At 40.2% G+C, this 10,217-nt stretch overlaps 1 protein-coding gene across 1 annotated transcript; it reads left to right on the top strand.

The window, feature by feature from the left end:
- The first annotated feature begins 1,585 nt into the window (after positions 1-1,585).
- On the top strand, positions 1,586-9,184 carry npm1a (nucleophosmin 1a). Its single transcript, XM_080482686.1, has 11 exons — positions 1,586-1,758; positions 2,938-3,017; positions 3,774-3,893; positions 4,038-4,131; positions 4,298-4,410; positions 4,492-4,553; positions 6,221-6,272; positions 6,354-6,434; positions 6,522-6,617; positions 6,718-6,792; positions 8,016-9,184. The coding sequence occupies exons 1-11, from the start codon at positions 1,710-1,712 to the stop codon at positions 8,064-8,066; spliced, it is 873 nt and encodes a 290-aa protein (XP_080338812.1). The 5' UTR covers positions 1,586-1,709; the 3' UTR covers positions 8,067-9,184.
- Positions 9,185-10,217: the final 1,033 nt, after the last annotated feature.

Raw genomic sequence — 10,217 nt, 5'->3', positions numbered from 1 at the left:
CTACAATGTGCAGATGAAAAGAACCCACCACATGTTTCAAGGAAGGAGCTGGAACTTTTCAAAGTGCGAGATCATGAGCCCCCTCTCTCAGTACTTAAATTGCTTTCACATTCATGCTTTGCTGATCCTAAATAGCATTTTTTTTGTTGAATGTCAGACTGTTAAATGTTTGTTCACATTGTGAGAGGTTTCTGTGAACAACTGCCAGAATCCATAGGCTTTCTTTTTTTTTCTATCTTTTTGTTTTTTTAAGCATAACATCTCTTTCTAATCTTATTTTATCATTCCAGTTAGTATCTGGTGCGTCATATTTAATTCAGATCTAAAAGAATAAAATAAAAGAAGTGTGTTTTTTAATAATAATTTCAAGACATTTCTGTTACAGTTACAATATGGAAAAAAACACAAGATTACTCTGCACAAAGATGACATTTAAACATTGACTTATCGCCATGACATATCACCATGTTTTCCCATAACATGCTTGTTTTGCTTTTCTTTTCTTTTTCTGTTGGTTTTCCTCTGCTTTATGATTCCTTTATTAGTTTCTGATTATGAAAAAGAAAGGAACCCATTCTGTGGGCTGTATTTGCTTTGATCAAATATGTATTTAGATAGCGTTCCACTTTAAACTTGTGACATGTAATGTAAAGGGTTTTTCTCAATGTATTCAGACAGCATAATGCTGAGCTATGCAGTGGCAACCTGGGAGGATTGCAACTGAGAACCAAATGAGTGTTATTATTGTTATAGTGTTATATTATAATATTGAGAAAAACTATTTACTTTACTTTCAGAAAATAGTCACTTTATATGGAACTGGTCCTTGTTTGAAATGCCTGGAAAGCTTATAATGGCCACATTGTGGACTAAATACTTGAGTTTTAACATGTAGTCCATTGGCAGCAAACCTACCAGAGGGTCCAATCCAGTCTGTGGACACACACAACACTGAAGCCCTCTACAGGAAGGGACAGAGGTCCTTCAACATCTGTCGCACTATGCTGAAGGTGTTCTATTAATCTGTGGAGGTGAGCACTATCCTCTATGCTGTTGCCTGCTGGGGCATCAAAAGGCTCAACAAACTAATCAGAAAAGGTCAGCGATGTGGTGGCGAGGTGAGAGATGGACTCTGTACAGTTCTGAGGGAGGAGGATCTGGTTCAAATTGAAGTCCATCCTGAACAATGTCTCTTGTACCCCCTCCATGATGTCCTGGTCAGAAGAGGGAGCAACTTCAGTAACAGACAGACAGACAGACATGGGGTTGGAATTCTCTATTCAATTCGACATCCATTCACTCTCTTATGTGATATTTTAACATTCTATTCAGTTTTGTATTTTCTATTTTGTGTGCAGCAATGCTTATTTGTAAATAATTGCCCTCTGGGATTAATAAAGTATATTATTATTCTGGAAGAAGAAGAAGAAGAAGCCATAGACATTATAATTATTATTAGATTATTAGTATTATGTCTATGGAAGCAGCAGCAGCAGCTGTGGATTGCAGTGTGCCGCGTTGTGTGTTATAAAGGCATTTGTCCAGTAGGTGTCGCTGTGACCCTCTGCGTATTGAAGGCACAGAAGAAGAAGAAGAAGAAGAAGAGTGGACGCGAGGACTCGAATACGCACGCTAGTTGCTGCACGTTAACGGTTAGCTTTAGTCGTGTTTGCTGTCCTGCTGTAAGTAGCATCTCGCCTCTGGAAAAAATGAACGGTATGAACGAGGAACCACTGGCCCCGCAGACTTTCCTCTACGGTGAGTTTATTTGTTTTTAATATTCCGTGTGTTCACTGACGGCAGGAAATATAACTGTTGTGTTTTGTCTTTTTACGACCATGAACGCTTACAAACGACCATGTTCATACGCCAAGCCTCACGTGGCTCACAAAAACCCGTTATTCTGACCATTTTTTGTGTTATTTATCAAAAACGTGGTGTTAGTTTTACTGCCGGTTGAAATGTGAATCTATTGAGTAGTTGGAAAAACCGCCTCAGACCAGGTGGCTGTACACGTGCTCCAACATGGCGACCCTCTCTTTTTAACGAAAACGGGCATAATCCCCCGTTTTTCTCTCCAGTAGCGCTCGAAACCACTCGTGCCTTAGTATTTACGCCGCAATAAAGCGACACGCGTATATAAAACTGAAACGTGTCTCCGTGCTTCTTTAGCAGTGAAGGCAGCGTGGGTTCACTCACATGTGCGCCACGCTGCTTGCCTCCACGCTTCAGCTCGCAATATGTAGGTCAGCATTTTAGATTGAGCTCCGATGACACGTTATCGAATAATTAAATAAATAACTTTGATCGTGACTCCTCGACCAACCCATCCATATTTGCTTCTCTCATCCAGGGAGCACGTGTAGGTTTTCATGTCACCTAAAATGACCCCGAGTGTGGAAACTGAATTCCCCATTAATGATTTCAGAACGAGCTGTAGAGGTTATCCTGGGCATTTTGGGGACATTTAAACTGTAATTGAAGATGGTTTCCTGCAATAATTAATTGAAGCTAGTAGAAGACCCCCACACACATACACACAAAAAGTGTGTAATCTGACAGATAACTCTAAAGTGAACTTTACATTTGCCAATTACAGGCTTCTGTGTGTCAAACATGACAAAAGAGAAATTATTTGTGGGTATATGGGCACTACCTGACTTCTACATGAGATTAAATTAATTCTTCATATGGTTGGGAGATTTTATTTATACATATATATTTATTAATTTATTTTTTGCTCATGCATTGTGGGGGTTCATCTTTCCATGTGGCTCCCTCTTGTGCTGACCTCAAATACATTTTTATTTCTTGTGCTCTTCCTCCTGGATGGTCCACAAATAATTTCGAATTTTCCTTAAATCAAACTAGCCTGTATTAATTGAAGTTTGTGCCTTTGTGGTGATATGTTGGTTTCGGTTACAATCGTGTCCCCAGGCTGCGTGCTGGAGGCCGGAAAGGATGTGGTGTTCAATCCTGACGATGACGAGTTTGAGCATCAGCTAGACCTGAGAATGGTGAGTCCTCCAAACTACAGTCCTAGATTTGTTTTTCCTGTGTGACAACTTGTGTTAAAAGTTTTTATTTTTTTTTTTCATTATTAGACAAAAGTGGATAAGGGTTACATGGGAAACAATTGATTAAAACAGCCTTTAACAGCATAATTGATCTTTTTGTTTTTAATGATGGCAGATTAAAGTATATGCATACCTGCTGGTCAAATTAAACAATATCAACTAAAAGTTTAAAGGATGTCTGCCCTTCATCCTGTAGTTTTGTACTACTACGCCAATGAAAAAAATTATCTGGTGTGTGTGATTGGCCGTCAAGATTTTATATTGACAATTGACTGGTTTGTATTGTTGTTACGTATGTAATCCTGGCATGGTTGGTTTAAGGGAAACGTCAGTCTACAAAGTACCTTTACACATCTTATCGATACGATTGTGTTTGACAAATGTGGAAGTTGTCACACAATGGTATGACCATGAATACAAAATGTCGTCACTTCAACACGAATCATAACTTTGTCAGTCCACTTGGGAGTCTGTTTCCCCAAGTGTTTTTAATATAACTTGTAGATGATTAACTCTGACATAAGTTGGTCATTGTGCCTTTGTCAGTTATTCAATGCTTTTTAAAAAAAACAATTTTTAATAAATGTTTTCATAAATGAAGTCTAGCAGAAAGCATTTTTAATAGCCCAAGCCTACTCAAGAGATGTACCTTAAATGAATTTAGACAAAGAGTTGGTTGTTGTTGCTCCCCTGCAGGCCTGTGTGGACCCCGGCACTAAAGATGAGCTTCACATGGTGGAGGTGGAAGGGACAGACACCGAGGGTCAGACGGTCAAAGCGGTGTTGGTTTCTCTCAAGCCCTCTACCCTGCCAAGCGTGAGTGCCTGTCATTTGTTGTCCATGCACACAATTACGTTTGTCCCCCGTTTTCATTGCTGCCTCCGTCTGCTCTGTGCACAATCCTGTCTGTCCGATCATGTACACGTAGGATGCTGTTGCATGATTGTGTGTTTGTTGCAGGTGTGTCTCGGTGGATTCACAATCACCCCCCCAGCAGTTTTCCGTTTGAAGGCCGGCTCAGGTCCGATCCATATTAGTGGCCAGCATCTTGTCAGTGAGTACCATTTACAATGAAAATCTGGATATGAGAGGTTTGGATCGGTTCAATCGGCGACCGATAGACTTCTGGGCTCAAAACAACAAGTTTCTATAAACTATAGTTTTGATTCTGTTTCTGAAGAGGAGCCTGCTTTAACGATTCCCTCTTTATCTTTCAAAAGTGATGGAGAGTGATGACACTTTTGATGAAGAAGAAGAAGAGGAAGAGGAGGAGGAAATTGCCAAGGGAGTCTCAAAGAAAAGACTTGCTTCTTCTCCTGTAGCTAAGAGTCAGGTTAGTGGGACCCCACCCCCCGGTTGAAGCTGGAATTGTAACAGTTGAATGGGCCTAACCTACTTTTCATCTCCTGTACAGAAAAAAATTAAAATGGAGGTGGATGACGAGGATGACGACGACGACGACGATGAGGATGATGAGTGAGTTTCCGGTGTGACAGATCTAATGGTGGCATGTTTTCTGTTAGGAAAAGGATGCAGTTCAGATTGTGTGGCTGTCAGTCACTGATAAATCAGCCAATTTGTCATAAATGTGGGATTAAGAGAAAAAAACTGTTGGGAAACCTGTACAGGCAAACCCTTTATCCCCTCGTGTCGTTGGACAGCAGTTGCCCTCTCCAAGCAGCAGTAACTAAAGTTTTGAAGTGGTGATAAAACTAGCATTTCAATAATAACCTGCATGGAACCAAAGCTGCTCGCCATACTCATCCCGGGTGGCCTGAGAATATAATGGACCTGAAAATGACAAAGATGATCTTCTTTGTTAAAGGTGAAGTCTTTCCCGTGTTAATGGACTATATTAAACTTGATTAGAGCGCAAATTTTTACTGTTTTCTGGATTCTTTTCCTTTTTGGACACTGGTGAACTCGTGTAAACTTTTATTTCCTTGGAGGAGCATCACAACTTCCGAATCCACTGTAAAATAATTTCCAATATTGGCCTTTATATGGATCTAATGACGTGCACGGAAGCTGGAGTCTTGTTTTTGTGTCATGGCAGAGAGGTGAGGCAGTGCACCTGATTCACATAAGTGCTTAATTACTTCCCTGACCATAAGAGTCGCTGCCTGGACTTAAGGTGACTGGCAGGATAAACACACACTGTGCAGCAACGCCTGAAAGAGGCAGCAGGGTGTGTGTTTTGAGTTCAAATAAAGAGTGATAAGCCAGCATCCGTCCGTGTGGGAATCCGATGGTGGCTTCCTTGTTCTTGTGAGTCTTGACGGTCAAGCTGTGACCTTGTCTTGTCAGAAATATAATGGTAATTGAGGACCATAAGTAGGATGTTGTTTGTGCAGAGATCTTCATCCTGCAATAATCTCAAATGCAGCTACACTGTTTGGACAGCAATCTTTTTACAAACTAAACACAAATCTGATCGGCATTAAACTGTTGAGCAAACATCATTTGAGATATTACATCCCATGGATTGAGGGAGTTATTTAAAATCTGTTATACAAACGGTTTTGTGATGGTTGGTCAGTTTCTAAAGAAAAATAATTGTAAAATCTTTCAGTTTTTTTACAGAGGAATAATACGATGCAGTAAATCGCCTCAGTACTTTTGAGATAAGTGAGGCATTTCTGCAGTAGCGTTAAGATTCCTGATGTATAGAGTTCTTACGAGGATACAAACAGTGGAGGTAATATTAAAACTCCTCATGGTAATTGTGTGTATAGTTCATGACGAAGCCACATAGTTGTTAAAAAATGGCAAATGATTGAATTGAAGTCAAAGTTGGCCAAAGTGTTGATGTGTTTTTCCAAACGTGATTATATTGGCTGCTGAAAAACTTGCTGTTAGTGAAATGGACTTGGCCCATGTGGGAGAGTTGTACTTTAGTCTGCCAAGGTTCTTTGGCACTGAGATGATAGTTTTTAACAAAACCTTTGGCTCCATTGCAGAGCACAGGGATATTCATTTAAAAGCATTAATAACTGAAAGCACTGATCATGTTCAGTTTTTAATGAGCTCGCTCAGCATCCTGTTGTGTTGGAAGCATTTGATAACATCACTTCATGTTACCTCAATTCTTATTTCTGTTGTTGTGAAATTGTAATCCTGAGTGGCTTTTCTGAATGTTTCAGTGATGAAGAGGATGATGAAGATGAGAGCGAGGCAGAAGAGTCACCTGTTAAGGTAAGTTAAGCCCAGTTTTCTTGGTCCCAAATCAGGGTTGTGAAGCCGTAACTAATGGCTGAGTGTGTTTGTGTGTGACAGGCCAAACAAACACCAACCAAACGGAAGACCCCGGCTCAGAATGGCAAAAGCCCTTCAGCCAACACTCCGACCCCCGAACGGGTTAGCAGCCGCTCTCCAGCAAGTCTGATTAACAGGAAGTTCTTTGAGAGCCACTTTCCTCATTGTTTCTGTTACTCTTACTCTTAGCAACAGAAGACCCCCAAAGGAAAAGGCGACAAGTCTCCTAAAACCATTCTGAAAGTTCCTGAGATTAAGGTTAAACTTGTGGAGTCGATGAACAAGGTGAGTGTCCCATACTTTTTATTCAATTACTGCTAAAAGGGCATTTTTGTGTGTGATTTAAGGTAAACAGGAGATGTGAAATATTGTGTTTGTTTTACAGGGTGTGCAAATGCCCAAAGTCCAAGCCAGGTTTGAGAACTTCATCAAGAACTGTCATAAGGTGGCCGACCCCAAGGTATGCTTTGTGATTTCTTCACTTAAACATAAAAAACAGAAAGTTTCAGCCATTTTAAACTGGTCATTGTAATAAATGTGGCCTTTAGTTTAAAGAAAAAAGGGTGACATTTGAGCTGAAATGGTGGGCAATAAACAAAACACTTATTTAGTGTGAGAAGCATGTGTGCTTCACAACGTATTGGCTGTTGTGTAGAATTTAATAGATAAGGAAAGATGTTGCATTCTACTCAATTAGATGGGAGTTTAAGCCACATCCACACCAGCGTAAACAATCTTTTTTTCTCCCCGGGGTTCTCGACAAACAATTGGGTCCACGTGTCACTATGGCTAGCTCTACCAGAGGCCTAAGGGCATGTAGTACATATGCCATGCCTTTAGGGTGTGACTCACCAAATACACCAAAAATGCAGAAGGAGACAGCACATAGAGTAATATACAAGTCCATGAGCCGGAGTCTACTTCTAAATTTCTGAGTTTTATAGGTTGGTTAATGGCTCTGCTCTTCCTCTGGCTAGCGCCAGTAGCTTCTGCAGCTCGACTGGAGCTTGTAGTCCGTGATGGTCGTGGTTCTTATACAACATCGGACACCGCTGTGAGGGGGGTGACGATGTCATGGTTTTTCCACAGATTATCGTCTTTGCCGTCCACACCCCACAACCAAGCCACATTTTTAGAATTCCGCTACTCTGGGTCCCATGTTTAAAAACTATATCTATAAATGTTTTCGAGCTTCTAAAATGCCTCCTCGTGTGGATGATCGGGCAAAAACTGCTCGTTTACGTGAACTGGTGTTCTCTTGTGGACGGCCCTTAGTCTTAACACTGGTTTTCATGTAGGTAATCTGCCAACATAGTTAAATAGTTTTAAAGTCAAATCAAAGTGAGATGACCTTTGTCACATTTATCCTACATGATCAACTCAATTGTCACAGCTTGTAATGCTCTTTTTCCACCACATGAGGGTGCTTTAATGGCTCCAGCGTCACTCAGAAGCAGCTTAGTACAACAGTAAAAGCAGAGCAGCAGCAAGCATCTTGAAAGCCAGAAGGGACTCAAACCTACAGTGTCTCACTGCTGCCCCCTAACGGACAGAATTGGCAGTTTTGAAGTCTTACATATTTTGATGTAATATTTAATATAAAATATGCATTGAAGGGACTTTCTGTTTTTGTACCATCCCAGTCACCAAATAAATAACATTGCCTTTGTTTCTTGTCTCCAGGACATTGCTGAGCTTTGGAAGTGGAGACAAACTCTGAAAGATACGAAATAACTCAAGACTCTGTGGTCGTTTTATCTATTTTTTACAACTCACTTGTGTCCATAGCACCTCTCGAACCCTCTGAAATCAAACTTAGTGCCTCACACTTGTCTTGAAGTCACCTCTAGTCTAACTCGGCCTGTCTTTTCTGGATGAGCAGAGCTAAGAGGCAGTGATGGGTGGTGAGTCGTCTGTCCACATCATCAGTCTCTTGGTGGGGCGGTCAAGCTTAAGTCGTTTGAGTCAACCCTGATTGAAGCAACTTACAAATATCCATTGTTTGTAAATGTGTATATAATTCTTGCTAGATTGACATCAGATAATGGAGAGTAGTTTGTTTGTTTTTTTGTTTTTTTCTTTAAAGATATATATACTGTAAAGTTTGATTTGGGCTTAACAATGAATACATACAGTTAACATCATCGACTGCTTTATTGCAAAAAAATACAACACATCAAAAATCTAGTGTCAAGTTTCTCCAGCCAGTTCAACAGACTCATTCTGATAAAGTTCACATGGTTTGCCAGGTTTTGTAGAGCAGCTATTTCACCATCATTAGTCTTCTACCTTCAATAAAACAAACACGTGGCACTTTTATGAAAACACAGCTCGTGTTTTTTGAATGTTTTTGCTGATGTGAGATTCCCAGCCCCATAATCCCAAGATTGCCGTTTTAACCCTTAAATCACGATTCCAAACTTTTCTCATACTTTTTTGTGTTTTGCCGTCCAGAAAAACTTGACCTGTTCTGATAGGAAGCAGCAAGCTGTGTTAAAGCTCCTGACCAGCTCGCAGGCCAAAGGTTACTTTGAGTGACTGCATACGCTTGAAGGAATTTGCATCAAGTGGTATAATGTCTCGTGTAAATTCCTGCCTGTTTTCACGAGTAGAGACGGTACATGAGGCCTCTTTTAGCCGATCATTCCACGTTGTCAAACAAGCATCAATTCTCATGGCCTCTGCTTTGAGTCTGATCTTAATTATTGAATTAAATATAGTGAATCTGTTTGTCTTTCCCTACAGTTTATAGTGATTGTACCCAGTTTTCAGGAGAAGAACAGTGTTAAATTTTCCCATGGGTTTGAGTTTTGTTATGTGGAACGATAATAAAGTTAAAATGATTAAACATTTTTGTTTTCTTTCTTGTGTGTAGGTCTACATCAATACAGAAGAGTGTTTTAACTTCTGATCTAACAAATTCATTCTCGGTAGTAATGGTTTACTTTTTAGCTTCCATTCCTCAACCTGCTTCATTCAAAAAGGTTACACTTTTTTGCATTTATTTTCTTTTGAAGTAAAGAAAAAAACCTCACTGGTGTAAATTCAGATGGTTAAAATGTGTGTGAGGCAGGGGTCTGCAACCTTTATGATCAAAGGAGATATTTTGCTGATTTTCCACCAAATCAAATTTACCATGAGCTGCAAAACATGTTGAACCTTTAAAGTGAGGCAACATTGCTTCTAAAGTTTCATATCGGTAGATTTTAAATGTATTTTTTTGTATTTATGAGGTTTCACATGAGGCTCCAGAGCAGCAGGTTAACTTGCCTATTAACCTCTGATGCGTGTGTTTTTTAGAAGGAAATCCATGCTCGCATCAATATCGTATAAACACTTGTAACAAGTGAAGCCATTCCTGAAATGAGTCACATGTACAGTAGATTTGTCTTTCACAATGCAATGTTGATGTATTGTGGTCCGACATGTAGGGAGGCTTTTGACATTCTAGAAGGAAGAGAAGCAACTATAAAGTAAAAATTTTATTGAAGTTGTGTTTTTGCCTTGGAGTAGTGGGAGGAGACAAGTAAATATGTATTTTTGAAGGTGGGTGGCAGACTTGGATAAAGAAGCCTTCGAATACTTTTAGATGTGAAATCCCAGTCTTTGTTTAATGGTCTGGCCTGAGGGAAACGAGAGTAAGGATGAGAGAATGGCAGGCGAAACGAGCGAAGTAGAGCAAGACACTGCAGCCTTAAGTCGTAACCAGTCATAACCTCAGAAGACACACACTGACAAAGTGGGGGCGGACCTGGCTGTAAATACACCGGCAGGAAAGAAGGTGAGCTCAGGTGAAAACCTTCCAGCGTAGTGAAAAAATGACCTCACAATACAACAGCTTTACTGTGTCAAGGAACTGTGTATCCCCACACTACAGGAGGGGGT

This window comes from Lipophrys pholis, assembly GCF_963383615.2.
Source record: "Lipophrys pholis genome assembly, chromosome: 16".
NCBI classification, from domain to species: domain Eukaryota; kingdom Metazoa; phylum Chordata; class Actinopteri; order Blenniiformes; family Blenniidae; genus Lipophrys; species Lipophrys pholis.
The sequence above is the reverse complement of the archived record's forward strand: the minus strand, read 5'-3'. Positions and strand labels throughout refer to the sequence as shown.

Excerpts from the sequence above, each read along its gene's own strand:
- npm1a (XM_080482686.1), top strand. The coding sequence starts at position 1,710 with ATGAACGGTATGAACGAGGAACCACTGGCCCCGCAGACTTTCCTCTAC. Across the intron at positions 4,554-6,220 it reads GACGACGATGAGGATGATGA|TGATGAAGAGGATGATGAAG; the intron begins GTGAGTTTCCGG and ends TGAATGTTTCAG. Across the intron at positions 6,435-6,521 it reads ACACTCCGACCCCCGAACGG|CAACAGAAGACCCCCAAAGG; the intron begins GTTAGCAGCCGC and ends TCTTACTCTTAG.